Source organism: Hippoglossus stenolepis, chromosome 16 (assembly GCF_022539355.2).
Source record: "Hippoglossus stenolepis isolate QCI-W04-F060 chromosome 16, HSTE1.2, whole genome shotgun sequence".
In the NCBI taxonomy this organism is placed as follows: domain Eukaryota; kingdom Metazoa; phylum Chordata; class Actinopteri; order Pleuronectiformes; family Pleuronectidae; genus Hippoglossus; species Hippoglossus stenolepis.
Window position 1 is genome coordinate 13,673,700 of NC_061498.1, and position 18,869 is coordinate 13,692,568.

Genomic DNA, 18,869 nt, shown 5'->3' on the forward strand with positions numbered 1-18,869 from the left:
AGCAGAGCCTCCACTCCATGTCTCTATATACTAACTACCTGTCTTTGTTTTCTTCTCTCCCCTAACTCGTCTGCAGAATCTCTCTTATTTTGCTTGACTTTTAATCACTGGTCTTTTCTTTTGCTTTGTTTGTTCTTTTTGTTTGTCCCACGGTGTATGAAGATGAATTTTCAGGTTAGTCAGGCGTCAGACTCGTCTTTTCCTATAAAACCAAGGGTTGCAGAAACATTTTCAATGAAGTATGGCTGTTTAGGGGTCGTTGTCTCTATTTGATTATTAGAACGTTTTATTTCAAAAAGTAGAACTAAAAATTCAACCTGCCTCGAACTGTGAATCCTTGTACCGTATTTTTCAATTTCAAGTTTCCTCATTCAGAAAAAAGGGAACTGATGTTTACGGTGTCAGCGAACATTCATCTGATGATAAAAATCATTGTCTTGAGCTCATATACCAAGAGGCAGAACATTTTGGATCACAATGTAACTTGCAGAATCTCAACACGTGCTCTGACAGAATTGCTTTTCTAGATATATAGGAAAAGACATCACTGTCTGACTCGTCGTCTCTTCTCTGTCACTCTCACTCAGGCGTGCTGTTCCTGCAGTATGGGGACGAGACGCGCCGCGTGCACATCACCCACGAGCTGAGCAGCCTGGACACGCTGCACGCCCTCATCGTCCACATGTTCCCCCAGAAGCTGACCGCGGGCATGCTGAAGTCCCCCAACACGGCCATCCTGATCAAGGACGAGGCGCGCAACGTCTTCTACGAGCTTGAGGACGTGCGTGACATCCAGGACCGCAGCATCATCAAGATTTACCGCAAAGAGCCCATCTACGCCTCCTACCCCGCTGCGGCGCACCTGGCGAATGGAGATCTGAGGGTGAGGAGGAGGGAGTTGGGGGGGGGGCAAAAGTGCTGGGTTGTTGAAGAGAAAAAATACAATCTAATCTCCTGCATCTCTTCATGGCTAACAACTTGTCAGTGAGAACTCCAGTAATGGTAATATTCTGCCTCAACAATAAAAATGAGCAGTGCACTTCTTTGGAAAGGTAATAGTGTTTTTTTTTTGTGTTCCAGTGGTAACTTTGACAGGCTGTTTCTGTGTATATGGGTTCGTAATTTAACCGGTATTCCTCCTGGAAATGTATTTTCTTATCTTTAAGTAGCCCATCTGTTGCTGTGCACATGCCAGTGAACAATGTTCCTCTGTGAACTGAGCATATTTTAACATCCAAAGCTATTTCTGCTCCAGTGAAGATCAAGGAAGCCGGAGGGAAATCTTTTTTTTAATTTTATTTTTTAGTTCATACAAAACCCTGCTTTCCATCTGTACTGTTCACACAATACTGAGAACACAACTGCTATTAACGATGCAAAAAGGCAGTGAAAACAACAATTACGCGTCTGTATATTGTGTGTGGGTGTGTGTATGTTTAGTGTGTCTGTGCACGCTCACATGCATTTTTGTGCTTGTGTATAAAGGCACAGCTGACAGACACTCTTAAACTGTCATCTACTCATTGATTAAGCCTCAAAATGAGCTATCAGGAAATCATACAGGCATGTTTTTGACTCTTTTATGGGTAAAACCGAGAATCATGAGTTATCATCTTTCACATTAAGTGTGTGATGCACAATCTGTCTCTTCTTTACAACTGTTGGAGACTAAACGCAGGCTCCATCTTAACAAGCATCTTGCCATTAATCTACTCTTTGAGCTTGTTGTGTGTCTCGTATTGTCTTGTGCAGCAAGTCACGGTTTCAAGCTGTGTTTTTATCTGTTCTCTAGCTTGTTTAAGTTGTGCCCGCACAGTGCAAATCAGGCCATCTCCTATAGCTTTGAATATATGTTTATGAATTTATCCATGGGCACACGTGCACAAATTCTTTTGTCACGCTTCAATATTTCCTGTGTTACACACAGCGTGTCAAGGTTAGCTGGAATGCTGAGAACCATATGAAAGGAAGAAAGAACAGGCATGAGTTAAGCAACAAAAGTAGTAACGTGACGAGGGGAAAGCAGAGTATTTGCATTTTAAAAGCAGCAGATATGATAAAAAACCACAGCAGGCGTAAAATCCACAGCAGGAAAAAGCCAGGCGGGTTGAGAAAAGCATCAGGACATATTTAATGATGTTATGTTGCTGTGCAAAGACAGGCAGATAGAGACATATAAAACAAAATGGAAAGTGGTAGACCTAAGTATATTTGCCTGAGCGAGAAGCAAGTCATCAATCTGCTGAAAATATAAAAGGATGTATTGATCTTTGAAAAGTCTTTCTATTTTCGCCCAGACAGTTTTCTTTTATTTTAAAAGTCTAAACATTTTATGGACTTAATTTTGCCGTCGCATAAATAATTGGTCTCTTGAAAAATGTTTCTTCTTCCGTTGGCATCTGTAGATTTTGACAGTCTGTCCGGTGTCAGTCAGATCAAAGTCATGCTCGAGCCAAACTGACACATGGTGAACACTCATGTGCAAATCTCCATGGTAACTCTCAGGCCTGCTTGTTCATTTCAGAGGGAGATGGTGTACTCCTCTCGCGACTCCTCCCCAACCCGCCGCATCAACACCCTCCCCTCCTCTTCGGCCTCAGCGTCTTCTGGCTCTCCATCCCGCTCACGCCTCTCCTACAGCGGCGGCGGCGGCCGCCCTCCGTCCTTCACCGGGTCCCATTCCCAGCACGAACAGGCTCGACACCCCCACCATCCCCCAGCCGGCCACGGTGCCAATGCAGGCCTGTCTCCTTCGCCCAGCGCCATCCTGGAGCGCCGTGACGTCAAGCCTGATGAAGAGGTTTCTGCGAAAAACATGGCGCTAATGAAGAATGAGGGGCTCTACGCAGATCCCTACAGCTTGGTGCACGAAGGCCGCCTCAGCATCGCTTCCACTCAGTCTTTAGCAGCCATCGGAGACCCCTTTAGCTTCCCTGTTTCCAGTGGCCTGTACCGCCGTGGCTCTGTGCGGTCCCTCAGCACCTACTCAGCTGCAGCTCTTCAGGGAGATCTGGATGACTCCCTCTACAAACCTGGTGGTTCGCTCTACTCCGACACATACTCCTCAGCCACTCTGGGGATGGGCTTTCGCATGCCGCCCTCATCGCCACAGAAAATCCCTGACATGCAGCTAAGGGAAAGGGAATCGTACTCCGGCTCGCCCAGCAGAGCCTCACCTGTCAGGCAGTCGTTTCGCAAGGACTCAACCTCTTCCTCCGTGTTTGTGGAGAGCCCAAAGTCGAGGCCCAGCTCCAGCTCAGAGCCTCTGTGCCTGACAGCCGGGCCTGGAGAGGGTGGCAGGGCCACGCCTGGTTTCGGTTCCTCGTTGTCTGGACAAGACGCAGACATTAGCAGGTCAGTTTTAGTCTGTGTGGTGAGTTTCATGAGGTATGTTGTACTGTTTAAGGAGGGTTTTGAAAATCCTCCTCTGAGTTATGGAGTCCTACACAATACTGTCCTCTAAAATCTAAAATGATACTGATTATTTCACATATTATATTGGTGTTCAGTCTATGCTCTTAAGTTTTAAATGGGCAGAGATGTGTTGGAAAAATGTGATATTTCCAAATGACAAGGAGATGAAACCACAAAGATGATAGTTTTTTTTGTCATCTAATCCAAGTTTTTCAGTTACCTCTTCATTTATGCATTACGTTGTCATACAGTTGTCGCTTTTTCTCTCGTAGGGATCATCGTCTGGAGCGCATGGAGGCCATGGAGAAGCAGATAGCCAGCCTGACCGGCCTGGTCCAGAGTGTGCTGACCAGAGCACCAGACAGTGACAGCACGTAAGACTCTCCATTACAGCCCATTGACCCTCTAAAACTCACAGACACGCCGTCGGCTCGGACACATAGGCAGCATTATTGACAGGAACAGCAGCTCGCTATTATCCGAGCCATTATCAGTTCCATAGCAGTGAAGTGGTACATTACTTTGTATGAGCACAACAAGTTCAGAGCACTAAACTAACTGCAGTGCACGGGCACTATTGATTTATCTATTGATATATGTGAGACAGGTGAGTTCCTTTATTTAAACTGAACACCGGTATCATGGCCCACATGAACACAATAGGGGCTCGTTAACAAGAACACTTGTTAATGTGATCAGTCTGATAGCATCCAGTAGTCGTGCTGTTAGCGTTAGCACTGTAATTGCCTTGCCCTGTGGCCGTTGATCCTCAGATGCGGCCTGCTGCGTCTCTGCATGATGGCGGGCTGCCCTCCGGACCAAGGGACGGAGTTCTCACGGCCATTACCTTTTTCTTCCAGCGAGAAGACCGAAACCAACAGCGACGGCTCCGCCACTGGAAGTGAGTACAGCAGCGTGATCGAGACCCGTGCACCATGCCGTTACTAACACTGTCCTGTCAATCCCTTCACTGAACTATTTCTTTTTCCTACTAACAATGAACAGATATGTACAAAGGACAATGAATAGAAAGAGGCAGTAACAGTGATCTCCTGCATTTAAGACTGAATAAAACTCGAGAGCGGTGTCACAGTGGAAGTGAGGGGGGGGGAAATAATTGTTTTATTTTTTAATTCTTTCCAGTTCAGGTTCACACTGACTTTTAACTAATAGCTGTAATTAGAATGTAATACAGACTGACAGGTAACTCACTGATTGGTCAGTTTAGACTGCATGTAGGGAAATCAGATTCTGGTGAGTGACAGCAAGTCACGCAGCACATTAATAATGCTTATGTGTATATTAAGGTTGTCCATTGTCCCTTAAAGCTAACAAAGAAATTAGATAAGCATTATTAGTGTTACTAGATTATAATGTCAAATGGGTTGAGACGAGATGAATAGGTGACGTCTATTCTGCTGTAGTACAATGGGAATGGGGTGGGGGATCTAGGACTGAAATGAACCAACATTTTATCATTGAATCATCTGCTGATGATTTGCTCATTAACTTGATCAAAGTAAGTAGTAGTAGTTTTTTAAAACAAATTTACAACGTGCTGTACATAGAACAGCAACAATGAAAGACATTGGAGAAAAAAATGACTAAAGAGTGAATTAAAACAACAGGTCCGATTTCGAATATAGATAAAATAACACGTTGACATTGTGGAATGAATCATCATAACCACCAGAAAATAAATACAACCAAGTAAAAATATCAGAATCAATTCTAACAGAAAATGTACAGTCACCTTTGGTTTTTAGCCGAGACTTAGGGACAGATAACAGAGATTTGCCCGAGGATCTCAGGCAGCATGTTTGGTCATCAAGGTAGAGCAGCTCTGAGATATAAGGGGGGTGCCAAACCATGCAGGGCCTAAAATGTGATTAAAAGTAAATGGAAGCTGATTAATTCCCTGTCGAGTGACTTAATAGTTGCAGCTCCAGTAGGATCAGGTTCTTTTGAATGGATTTAATAAAGAGCCAAAGTGCAGAGAGGCCCAGCCAGACACACCGCCGTTTGATTGACAGCTCTCCCACCAGCTCAAACCAATTGAACCGAACAGCTCAGGTGTGAAATCGTCCTTAAACGCCGACCAAAGAATTGAACATCTTCATTCATCTCTTATTCTCTTTTTCTGCTTCTGTTTCACTTTGTCTTTTCTCTGTTCAAGTTGAGGAGGTTCGTTCTAAATGATGCAGATAACTACCAAGTGACCGCTGGTTGAATCCCCTTTATTGAATTTTTCTAAAGATACAGGCCATTGCAAATCTTTCCCTTGCCTAGAAAAGGCTTGTGAGCATTATCCCACTAGGTCTAATATGAAGACATTAGTGTTAATGTCATTTTTTATTTGCCCAGTGTGGAGAAGAACTTTTACTCAGCACAAATACAAAATTCATGAGGGAAATGTTGGCAAAGCTCAGTCAAGACACTGTTAAAGGTGTTAAACAAACAAAGCAGAGGAGTGTTAACTTCACCTCCTTGGCGTGGATATAAGACGGATCGCGTTAAAGGAGTTGAAAGGTTTCACTTTTGACTCTCGTGACTCGGATTTAATTCTTATAAAACGTGTTTCTTTTCAAGATATCAAACCGTTATTTCACTTACAAAACAAACATCTTTCTGGGTAGCATATTTAAAATACAGACAGAATTATTTTTCAACCCCTAATGTCATTGCTTTATCATTCCCTACGTCCCTGTTTCTGTCTTCCTCTCTTCTACCCTGTGTTCAGATTTGCCTACTGCATGTCTGGCGCTAACAAACCTTCGCTGTGGCCAGACCTTCACACTGCCTGTGCAAGGAAACAGTTCTTTTTAAAGCTTTTCTTCAAAATTGATCCAATGCCAAAAAGGCTTAAGCCATCATCAGAGTAATTTTCTCTGCTGTAGTCAATAAAAAACGCTCTCCAGGATCACCGTTCTATAAATATGAACTTTTAAGACTTTCCTCTTCCCTTTTTTGTCTCTCCCTCTTTCTCACTCTCTCATTAATTTCTCGATAACTGGCTCGTTCTCTCTATATTCCAGCTGGACGGCTGAAGAAGAAAGGTAGTTGCCATCTCCTTCTCTTATCACCCTTTTTTTTTGATTTCTCCTATCAGACATCTCTCTGCCCTGTGTATGGGTGTGTGGTGTTTCTGGGTAGCTGGCGGTGTCTTTCCTCACGTTCTCCTCCCGGTTGGTTTTCACGGAGCGCGGACCCTCCCTCGTTCTGTCTCTGTCTCGACTGTTTGAACTCCTACTTGGTTTTTCCTTTGAGGGTTGTTTTTGTCTCAGGGCGAGCACTTCTGTATTAATGTGGGTGTGTGAGAGTGTGTGTGTGTGAGAATAGCTGGGGAGTCAAAGGCCATACTCACAAAGCCTTGATAAGAGCATGGTTATCCCCCTGTGTGTCACTATTGAATAGATGAATTGCACTTGTATATAGGTTACTAATAGCATGAGCTCATGTTTTTCCTGGTGAGCTATTCAAGTTTTGTGAGTATGGTGCTTTCGTTGCTTTCACACACTCCCACTATATTTGCTTGAAGTGTGTGTGCGCCCAAATTTCCTGTTTCTGTACATTTCTTTGGGCGTGTACGCTGTATGTGTGTGTGTGTTATTGTTTGCACTGTGTGTCAAGCGGGCTGATTGCAAATTTCCCCGGAGCGCAGCCCTGCAAACTAACCAATTTGTTTCCCCGACGACCTCCCGGTGACCCACCATGTCCTACTCTGTGATTTGCAGCTCATACACCATCGGCACCGCTAGCTCTGATGCCGCCACCACCCTCTATCTCAACCCAGGTGAACAGCGTCGGCCGCTTGCAGATGCAGCTCCACCTGCACGGCCTGCAGCAAAACGCCAGCGACCTGCGCAAACAGCTCGGCCAGCTGCGCAAGACACAGGTACATACCGCCCGCTGTAAAAAAAACGACAACATTTAAATGATGTTTCTTTTAGAGTGTGCAATCCCATTTTAAAACAAATCATTTAATTATTCACCATTACCATTGTCTAGCCATGCAGATACTTGGACATATTCGTCCAGTTCATAATTAATCTCCTTTCCCCTGCCATGCAAATAGTTAAACCTCTTTTAATATAGTTTTAAAATCAAAGGTTGGCTTTTATAAACGCAGATTTTTGAACACGGAGGTCATGCTAGGATTGCTTTTATTATTTAGTGTGTATTTGAATTCTGGCCTGGACAGCGACTCGAGTATAGATTAAATGTACTAAGCCATTATTCACCCTTTATGCTCACACAGTCAAAAAGGCAGAGCTCAATTCAAAGCAAATATCATAATATGAGCTGCAGAACATAACAGATATAACCAGTAAAGGATGATTATCATGCATGTTAATGTAAAAGCGTAGTAACATGTTCATTCATCCTGTATGCTGTCTTTCCATATGTTTATTCTTGACTGGGGACTAGTGTCAGTGTCTCGGCGCATAAGGCTGATAATCTGCTTTCCTGCCTCCACCCCAATCAAATATAAGCAATTAGAATTTCATCTGTGGTGCTCAAAGCAGAGAAAATCTCTATATATAAAAATAAAAAAAATATAAAACTTAAATGGCACTCAGTAGAGCGCTTCCCTCTGCCAAGGCTCAGCAGTCCCCTTATGAAAGCACATTTAAATTCATTAGATCTGGATTTTCATTTGGATCTGCACCAATCATAAATGGTAGTCCCCTAAACGTGCCAGATTTTTTTTTTCATCAAGATCCATGAATTATTCTCCGAGAAATCAGGGGAAATGTTGAAGAATCTCAGGACTTTAAAGAAAGTGGGGGGGGGGAGCTGGATCTGCCCCGTTCTGGATCCGCACCCAAATTTAAATGGCTTCTTCCCTGACGCATACCACATCCCTCCACTAAGTTTCATGGACATCAGTTCAGCAGTTAGTTCAGTAGCGTAATCCTGCAACTAAGTACAAGCAAACGCTGATAATCTCCTTGGTGAACGTAATGACTTAAAGCAAGAGCAACATATCTTACTACAAACATTGTCCTCACTTTGCTTAACAATCCACAGACTTGTGAGCAGTTGTCATCAGTTACTTTTTTACCAAAGGGCTGCTACCTGTGAAAAGTGTTTACAGCTTGTACAGTGGATTATTCAGACACCATTTCTGTGTTCAGATGATTTCATACATTTTCTGTGAATCAGGATTGCATTAGCCTTAGAGTTTGGAATCTGTATGAACACAACATAAGAATGTGTCTTTTCCGGGTCCCTCCTAACTCACTACAGAAGATCATGCATTTTGTCCACAGATTGATCCAAAGCTAAATTAGTCTACGATATTTCTTATTTTCCACAGGTACACACTGTCCAGTGTTGCAACGCGCACACATACATGCAGGAACAGCAGCTTTTGATCTTTACATCAATACGGCACCTACACTAAATAACACCTGCAGGTTGACATCTCTGCACTGCCTGACACATTGAGGGCATTGAACCTTGGGAGGATTAATAATGAAATACAAAGATAAAAGCTTGGTTTGCATCGTGTAGCATTCTACAGAAATACAGAATGTCACGAAGGATGTGGAATCAGATGAAAAGCCACAAGGAAGGGTTACAAAAAAAAAAAAGTGGCGATGAGGTCCTTATTTATTCCATTTATCCGTGATGCAAGCGGTGCCATGGTTACCGGAGGAGGAGTCGGGGAGAGATGTGGAGTTAAATGCTTTCAGAGGCACAGGAGAGGATTCAGTGCATCTCGCAGGAGGTGGGGGAGGAGAAAAAAAAGTCACAGCAGCAGTGACTGATCATCGGTGTGCGGTGCTTTTATTTTGTTCCATGACAGCAGTCACAGGGGCCTCTTGAACTGGCTAGGCAGCGAGAGCCGACGTGTTGCCGTACCCACAGAGCACTCTCTGCTGTTCGCCTGTCTGTTTGCCCAAGTGTGACCTCCGCACCTGGAGACGCACTGTGACGATGGCCAGCACCTTCAATTTTGCATGCAGCTACTGAATTATACAGAGGAAAGGTGTCAGGAGAAACAGGCACCTGAAAGAGGGACACTAATTCCATCCAGATTTAGTTTTGAATTCTATCTATATTTTTAGATAAATAATTTGTACGATATCATATTATAACCCCCCGCTTTTAGCCGTCTGCATCCGCATCACCACCAGCAGTGTAATGCTAGGGTAATTTTCAATGTAAGCAATATTGTTGTCTTGCTTCACTTCCTGGAACATGAGGCGGATCAATTATTAATTTTTCTTGCTTACCAGGTGCTTTCATCTTTGGGAGTTGTATTACATCCACTAGTCGTGTAGAGTATTCCATTCATAACACAGAGCGCTGAGCTGGGGTTATGCTCAGTGCTGCTGTCACGGAACATCCTTCATTCACCTCAGGGCGTCCCGGCTTTCTTTGTTAAGGGAAATACTATACGCACTGTTCACGGTAACAAACACACCCCAGAGTTAACTACTTGCTATAGTGCCTGCAAGAACAAGGCGATCAGTGGGAAGGTTAAGTCCCGAGCGATGGCTGCAGTTGAAAAAAGCAGCGATGGCGTGAGGCCTCAGTTTGCCCTCTCAAGGCTGAAGCAAAATAAAATGTGCAGTTGGTGTGAATCACTGAGGTGTGTTTTGTAAAGCCTCTTGTCCCGTTGTTATGCTGAGATGGCAGCAACAAGCTTTTCTCCTTGAGGCCACTGAGGCTAACGTTGATACAAGTCATTTCCAATCTAGAATGGCCCTCAGTGGAGGCACATACCTCCGCCAAGGCCCACTAGTCCCCTCATGAAACCACATTTGAATTCACTAGATCCACATTTTTATTTGGAGCTGCACCAGATTGCACACATTCATGAATATCACTCCCCGAGATGAGCCTGATTTTTATTTCATCAAGATCCATGAATTATTCATCGGAGAAATCAACAAAAGTTTTTAGAATCTCCATATCTCGCAATGTTAAATACATTATAAATAGAAAATCCTGGGTCCCCCCCCCCTGATCTGGATCTGCACCAACATTTTAACTGATCTTCCTTGGTGCATGCCCCACCCCTTCAGGCAGACGAAAACATTACCTCCTTGTTGGAGGTAATAGAAGTGGAGTCTATAACGCCCCCTGTTGACGCAAGAAATATAAAAGTTACCTGTAATGTTTGAATTTATGTGTGTGTGTGCAGGTGGAGAACCAGGCTTCGGTGAAAACTCTGCTGAAGCGGACAGAAGCGGAGCTGAATGTGCGCGTTGCTGACGCCTTAAGAAAACAGGAGGATCCTCTACAGAGACAGCGCCTCCTGGTGGAGGAGGAGAGACTCAAGTACCTCAACGAGGAGGAGCTCATCATTCAGCAGCTCCAGTCAGTAACAGGCTCAAACGAGGAGAAGACATCTCATTAAATCTATCTTTTAAATCAAAATTGTAGTATCGAAAAGAAAATATGTCTTCAATTGTTCTGCAAAACCACAGAGGGATCTCAGGTTCTGTGCTTAATATATAAACTGACAGTTATATGGTTTCAGATGAGATTTTATCATGTATTAAATAATTGCTTTAAACATGACAAAGTTCATATCTGTTTTATAATTAGACGACTTACAGGGTGATGCAACGGTAGGATGAAATGTAATTAAGCCCGGCATAGAGCAAGATGCTTATTAAGATCTGAAATATGAGCTGGTCCAGCAACTAATTGAAGTCACTGCAAACTCAGAGCAGAGAGCTACCTTGAGATTTAATAATCAGATAACGCGCCGCCGACCCATATGTGGAAATGCTCGCCACAGTAATGATTCCTGGATCTGACCGTGAGCGTCTCAAATCGTTCCTGAATCTCACTCCGAGCTGCATTCTGATCACAGACTAATTGGTTGAACTGTCGGATGATCCCTGCTAATCAGAGTCGGTTATTCAGTCGGGCTAATGGCCAATTTATTTTTGGTTAATTATACATATAGCTTTGATTTCACACATAACTCCAGGCAGATTTATTTCACTTCAAGTCCGAACAGAGCAGACACACTCAATATTAGTTGGTTTTTTTTCACATTTTATCTCAGTTGTTGCATGAAACTTTTCAAACACCAGTCTGTACTCCTCCAGTTCAGCTGTTAATCTAGCTGCCAGATGATTGAGGGACAGTTTATTGGCAGAAGTTTTGTCCGAAACCCAAATTCTGAGATGAATAATGAGTAATGTAATAAAGCGTGTCAGCGGCATCCCTGGTGTTCAGCCTTCTGTCTGTTCCATCCCAGCGACCTGGAGAAGTCGGTGGAGGAGATCCAGAAGGAGTCATCTGTCAACCACAAGCTTGTGACAGTGCAGGAGCTGGAGGAGAAGGCCACCCTTCTGAGGAAACTGGGAGAAACGCTCACAGAACTGAAAAGTGAGTCACGTCGGCGCATTTTACATTCTGTGCTCAGGGAGAAAACAAAACAAAACACCAGTCCTTTACTCAGGCAGACAGTTTGGAATAATGCACTAATTAGTCACCAAGGCCCTGATTATCATTCAGTCACCCACTGTCAGTCTGTCAAACATTTAGTCTCAGATTGCTCGGTTTGTTCATTGTCTTAATGAACTCCCTGGCCATTTACAGTCCCCCAAACTGGTTTTGGGCTAGTGACTACATTAAAATGCTTTCATTGGCTTTGACAAGGAGAATTTGTCTTTTTACACGCTTCCTCTTGCAGATCAGTTCCCGGGCCTGCAGAGTAAGATGCGAGTGGTGCTCAGGGTAGAAGTGGAGGCCGTCAAATTCCTGAAAGAGGAGCCGCACAGACTCGACGCCCTGTTAAAACGCTGCAAGAGTATAACCGACACCCTCGCCACCATGCGCAAGTATGAACACTTCATCAGCACCTGTTTTACCTTTACATCCCTATTAAAGAGAGGTGTGTGTGTGTGTGTGTGTGTGTGTGTGTGTGTGTGTGTGTGTGTGTGTGTGTGTGTGTGTGTGTGTGTGTGTGTTGAATATTGAACTGTCCATAGAGTTTTTACATTTTTCATTAAAATGTCGAGCCCTATGTTTTGTTTTGACTCAGAGACCCCTAGCGGCCAAAGTTACATGATAACGTTTTCACCTCTTTACTTGTGTGTCAGCAAAACATCGTGGATTTTCATAAAACAGGGTGGACAGACAGATTTTGGTGCAGGAAGATCGATTAGATGGTGTTGTTTGATTCAGGTCGGAGATTTCCACTATTAAGTTTTTGTTCTTTCTCAGCCAAAGCTCTAAAACGACCAGAGACTGAGAAATGCTGTAAAATCATAATGTGTGTAGAAAAAAAGACCTGATATCAAGGACATTAAGATAAAGGCTCTTTTCAGTCACATGAATTCAAGCTTTCTAATGTTGTGATGAGTGTGGACTTAAAAAATGTGCCCTTTAGCATTGCGTGTTTCTATTTCCTACTCAGTCTTGTGTTAAAGCACCAAAACCTTCTGGTTCAATTCACCTCATTGATAAAAAGAGCTTAACTCAGTTAGGTTTTCTTTCCCTTCATCATTGTGGTAAACAGCAAGTTGGACAATTTTCCAGTGTTGGTGTAGGTCCTAGTTTCCGTGTGTTTTTTTGGCATTCAGCAAAAAATTTGTTGAAAATTTGAATAATCCATGACTGGATTAATGAATTCCTCCTCTGCGTTTTGCCAGACAAGCGAATGAGGGGGTGTGGAAGAAGCAGGAGGACTTCTCCAGTCCCTCATCGAAGCACAACGACGACCTGCGAAAGTTTCCAGACTTTGACATTCCCACTAGCCCATCCCTCACCATGAATGACCTGGGGGGAGGCAACAGCCTGTCCAACTGGAGCCCCCACTCCAGCTTCAGCCGAAGCCACGGGAACCCGTCCGGCCCTCACAAGGACAGTTATCCTCCTGTTCCCCACAAGGGCAGAGCCATGGAGGAGCTGGAGCGCCGCGCTGCTGCGGACAAAGCTTTGTCCGTAGAGGTCCGACTGGTAGGAGCGACTTCTGATGTTTTTCCCAGCCATACATGATCAGCATTACAAATCATATCAAGTGTTTAGATCCGTCTCTCCACCCCACAGGCAGCAGAGCGGGATTGGGAAGAGAAGCGGGCCAGTCTGACCCAGTACAGTGCTCAGGACATCAACCGGCTGTTGGAGGAGACCCAGGCTGAATTAATGAAGGCGATTCCAGATCTGGACTTTGCCGCCAAGCAGATTAAAACCTCCTCAAGCACAACTTCCTCCCAGAACCCTCAGAGTGGGACGGCCACCCCAGAGCACCGCGTCAGCAAACCCCAGCACAAGCTTTCTGGGAAGGAGGGATCCAGGCGTGGCTCTGGTAAGACGCACCGTTCAGTTCCTCACTTGGCAACATTCTCATGCGAAGATAAAACCTTGCATCTTCAAATTTTGTCAACTTTTCAAAAGCTAAGAAAAACAAGTGTGTCTAAACTAATCCAATTAGTTTCATCTTATTTTTACAAGCTGTGCATGTCCTCAAATCCTGTCAAGAACATGAAACGAAATATAAATAGATATGACATATTGGAGATTCAGTATGATTTTTAAGCAAGTTAGTTACTTTTATAAATGCACTGACTCCCTCCACATTGCATTCAGAATGAAGTACAAAAGTTATACATGATTTTAAATGCCATATATCTGATATCTAAACGTATGTGAGTGTTGCTCCCTCCTCAACTTGCCCGTGTTACGTCTTGTTTCAGATGAACTCACGGTGCCTCGATATCGCACAGAGAAACCCTCCAAGTCTCCTCCTCCACCACCACCGAGACGGAGCTTCCCGACCTCTCCAGGCCTGATCACCCGCATCGGAGAGCCCCTCATTGTTGGAAAAAGTATAAAGGTAGATTTGACCGTTTTCAGTACATGTGCAATATATTGCTGTAGGAGTGAAAAGCCTTTTAATGCTATCAGGATCTTTCTCAGAGCTACGCTTCTACAGATATTAGACCAGCTAATGGGAGCTGTTGATTTGTCGAATTAATGAATGTTCTCGTTAGATCTTGTCAGTAACATGTTCAGGTTGTAACTTCTGGAGTCTTTGTTTCTTATAATTACAGAAGTCTGAATCTGAAGAGACTGAAGGCCAGAAGCCTCATATAAAACTGCGGAGGACCGTGTCTGAAAACCCTCGTCCTGCATCGACACCCCCCACACTGGCCTCCGGGGACAAGGAGGAAGGGGAGGAGGAGAGAATTGCTGCAGAATTGGAGGTAAACGAATACGTTGCCCGTGCACGTTGATCACATCCTCGACAGACCGGTGTTCAATGGGTGGGGAAAACTGCACTCATTTTTTTTTGTGTAATTATTTGTGTTACTTCCACAATCTGCCACTGGCTTTTCAGCGTGCACACATTTGTCACAATGTGTGTGCAGATATGCTCACCAGCATCACCACATGTTCAAGCAGCAGGTGCCGTATGTCCGCCTGCCCTGTGGCGGTGGGAGAGCCCAAAGATCACATACTGCTCAGTCACACACATCATCACCCAGGGCTCACAGATCACAGCCAGACAGATGGACCCTGGCGGCTGCTTGGACTGTGTGTGACATGGCCCGCCTGAAATTTGAGGGAACAAAGAGTCATCGGCAACAGTTTTTTTGATCATTAAGAGGCTGTCGTGTTTTTATCATGTATAATAACAGCTTTTAAACCTCCCATTTCCTGCCCCCAGCTGTTTGAGAGAGTCCCACTCAGGCTCACACTGCCCCCTCCCCATCCCCTGCCTGTGAGCCCTCACAGCAGGAAAAGCAAACCCCCCCGCAGACTGGACCTGTGGCCCTCTCAGGTCCCGGGCACCGAGGTAACACCCAGGGTGCTTTGGATTAAACCTCAGGCTGTTTCTTTTAACCTCTTCTAACACACATAGGAACCTCCAGTCACTGCTCAGCCTCTGCACACATCCGCTCATGCACTGCTCTCATCTCTTCAACCTCAATTTAACACAGCAGATGTTATTGCTCACCACTGTCTCTCTTCCTGTGCACAGAGTACATCAGAGCGGCGGCTGATTTTCACTCCAATTTAGCATTAATTCATTTGCATAATGTGGCTGGTTTTGAGACCTGATACTGTTTTTACTTCAGTACTTTGAGTATTTGTACATCCATGAGGAATCCAAAAAGAAAAACCCACTAACACTCGATAGCATCTGGCTTTTGTCTGCAAGGGGACTGGAAACAATCGACATTCACTCTCGGGGTTAAATGACTCTGCAGTAGACAGGTTATTATTGGCTCTGACTCGGTAGTGATGAAAACATGACAAAGTGAAAGCGCTAAATTCATTATCTTCTTCTTTATTTGGCAGTGTTTGACATTATGACACGCATTGCTCTTCGGCATCGGTGTGTAAAGAGCCACCATTGTTTGTGCACTTGTGAACAATGTGAAACCGCATTATTTTCTTCCCATCGTGCAAGATGCAGCAATGGGCAAGACAGCGAGGTTTCTGACACGGCGGTTTCCAGCACGTCCGTGACATCAAACATGGCTCACCTGGTGAAAAAGAAACAGAAACGTGAATTCCTATATTGGCAAGTAGAAAGGTGTTATTTAAAAACCCACGTATACCCGCTAATTTTGGTGTCACTGGTGTCACGCTTGCCATATACTGAGCTTCTTTCCTCTGCTCTATGTTGCTGGACGGGTCGCCCACACAAATTTCTTGTGCTGGAAATACAGCTGTCTATGTTGATGAACTAAAAACCCTCCATAGACAGAAGACCTGCAGAGTCCTGCACGGTGCAGGAAGAAACCAATCCTGCACACACAAACCTACTCGCACATTTAAAGAGTGTGTGTTCTCTGCAGCGTGTTTACAATTGTCGCTGATGTTGTTTTGTTTGCAACAGCCTTTTACGTTAATGGGAAATTATCGAGGAACACATAACACACAATGAGATTACTAGCTCCACTCTTTCCCCCCTTTTGCTTGTCTTATTGTGCAGTGTTCGTCAGTCTCACTCGAATTTGTTGGAGCTAAAACTAATTAAATTTGTTTGACTTTAAAGCTCAAGTGCTTTCCTCATTTATAGGGAAGTCTCTTGTCTCCGGTCCCTCACATCGTGTTGACAGACACAGCTTCGCCCACAGGCTCGGAGGATCCCGTCAGAGATTTAGCAAACAGCTCTGTGGAAGAGAGTCCGTCACGAGATTTGATAGGTCATCTCTACAAGGCGCACATTTCAAAGGACAGGGGAAGGGATATGGAGTTAAAACAGGAGCTCGCTCTGCTGTTGATGGAGCTGGAGGTGAGGGCGGTGTCTTCTCTTGAGGCCCAGGAGCTCAGCAACACTACTGGAAAAGTTATAAAGACTCTGACCATCTCACCGCAGACGAAAGAAGTCTCTGAGGTTCAGCTGGGAGAGCGACCTCTCCTAGTGCTCTTCACGGAGGAACAAACAGTCAGAGAGGCCTACATGCTGCTGTATTCCCTTCTGGAGTCAACCAAGCCTGTTCCCAAACCCAGAGTCAAATCTTCCCTTGGTTCAGGCAGACAGAGCTCTCTGGTGGAGGCTCTGAAAAGAGGGATGGAGACAGGGGACAGGAGGCTGACGCTTCACAACACCGAAACTGAGATGATTCCTGAGGTACAGCCGGGGTTAGTAAACAGTTCTCTTGAGTCCAATGGCTCGAGTAACAGTCGGATGAGAACAACAGAAGATGTCCGACGCAGCACCTACAAGAGGCTGGACAGCTTGGAGGAGACCATTCGAGAGCTGGAGAACACCTTGATAGAGCTCGGCGGCCATCCCTCTGCAGAGCAGCTCTACGCTGAGACAACTCCAGCGCAGACGACCGGCAGTCCGTCCTCAGAGACCAAGAGGCCTCCGGTTCCACCCAAGCCGACGTCTTTGAACGCAGCATCGACCCAGGTTTATTGCTCTCACCTACTGTGCCGATTCCTGCTATAAAGCAGCATGCCCTATTTTCTCTCTTCACTTATTCCCTCTGGGTGGTTGTTGGGACTTTGAAGCCTCTGCTGTCTGCTCCCTGATTAAATCGACCCCAAATTGTGTTTGTAATTGAAAATATGCAGAAGGGACAGACAACAGACTTCCTCGCTTCTCGTCTGTGCTGTGATTAGTGCTGCAGCTGTTGTCCTGCTGGGCCGAGGAGTTGTTAATTGTTTCTTCAGTGATCTGTCCTGGCACTTTTTTCATCCTGTAAACTTTGCCTATCTAACCTTTTGTTTCTAACCTTTTGTTACACCACACAGGGAATAAAAAAGTTCCAGAGATAATACAAACATTTCTATTTTCTTCTTTTTCTTCCTCCTTTTTCTTCCTCTAGGTTCTTCTCATTGTTTTGCCTTGAATTCAAGTCTTTCCCTCTATGCATGGGACTATGTATGTGGGACTGCTGTTGTGCTGTATATAAACAAACATAAATGCATATTTGATGTACTACGTTTCATCATAATTATACGCACCAAAAGTTACGTGGTGGTTTGTGTTTCCAGAACTCAGAAAAACATTGTAGGGAAAGACTGCAAAAAGGTTTAAAGGAGACATATGATACTTTTTCAGGTTTTTGTGAATGAAAAAGTTCTGCAAAGTTAAAAATACTCCTGAAACAATTTGTCACTAGTCTAGCCATCACGTCCGGGGACATTATGTTGTCACGGGACATCACAGCAACCCACACTGGCATGGTGCAGACGTAGCAGCTAGTCCGGTACGCCTCCGAACAAAGTCAGAGAGCAGAGGTCAAATTTTCCTAAACGTGCTGAAAGCTGTTGACAAATCAGAGCTGCTGGCCAATCATAACAGAGTGGACGAGCTGGCCAATCAGAGCAGGGTGGGCTTTATCGGGAGGGGGCCTTAAAGAGACTAGGGAGCTAAAACCAAGTGTTTGAACCAGAGGCTGAAAAGAGGAGTTGCAGCAATGGGACAATATGAGGAATGTGTTTTCTGAACATTAGAGCATGTAAACCTTTACAGATAATAACCCAAATTAAACTTATGAATCTGATTAAGTATGATATGTCTTCCTTAAAAAGAAAGGTAAAGAAAATATTGCAAGCAACTTCTTCTTAAGTCTTGACTCCAGCATTAGTAAAACCTTCATTAGAACATTTGTCTGTTACACCAAAGCCCAAATCACTTCCAATACACTTCTTGTTAATATCTACCGACTACATGTTTAACTCTATTACCAGACATTGCGAGTAGCCTCCTTTCAACTCACCTCCAGCCGCCTGTGACTCAACTAAAGAGTGGTGATAATCAAAATTGCATTGCCATCTCAGCTGCCACTCTGCTGAGGTGTCCTGACAGCCAGCGTAGTAGTATCCCCCGTTGCTCCCACTCTGGGCAGGGCTGCAACACTTGACAGTCCCACTGTCATGGTGCGTTTCAGCCCTCTGATGTCGAGGCAGGGATGAGGATTACAGGGTCTTGACACATTATTTCATCACCCCAACTTCAACCACGTTCATCATTTCTACATGACCCCTCGTCCCGCTCTTGTTCGACATTTACT

At 44.5% G+C, this 18,869-nt stretch overlaps 1 protein-coding gene across 4 annotated transcripts in view; it reads left to right on the top strand.

Moving 5' to 3' along the window:
* The window catches only part of si:ch211-278a6.1 (SRC kinase signaling inhibitor 1), a 46,398-nt gene that overhangs the window by 14,924 nt on the left and 12,605 nt on the right, over positions 1–18,869 (top strand). For all 4 annotated transcript variants that reach the window (XM_035181479.2, XM_035181481.2, XM_035181483.2 and 1 more), the window contains exons 5-20: positions 163–174; positions 588–883; positions 2,525–3,354; positions 3,687–3,788; positions 4,188–4,315; positions 6,450–6,470; positions 7,149–7,309; positions 10,571–10,746; positions 11,642–11,772; positions 12,080–12,227; positions 13,041–13,347; positions 13,438–13,696; positions 14,085–14,224; positions 14,442–14,594; positions 15,059–15,187; positions 16,421–17,260. In XM_035181479.2, coding sequence (XP_035037370.2) covers positions 163–174; positions 588–883; positions 2,525–3,354; positions 3,687–3,788; positions 4,188–4,315; positions 6,450–6,470; positions 7,149–7,309; positions 10,571–10,746; positions 11,642–11,772; positions 12,080–12,227; positions 13,041–13,347; positions 13,438–13,696; positions 14,085–14,224; positions 14,442–14,594; positions 15,059–15,187; positions 16,421–17,260 — 3,833 coding nt within the window. The remainder of the gene's footprint in view (positions 1–162; positions 175–587; positions 884–2,524; positions 3,355–3,686; positions 3,789–4,187; positions 4,316–6,449; positions 6,471–7,148; positions 7,310–10,570; positions 10,747–11,641; positions 11,773–12,079; positions 12,228–13,040; positions 13,348–13,437; positions 13,697–14,084; positions 14,225–14,441; positions 14,595–15,058; positions 15,188–16,420; positions 17,261–18,869) is intronic.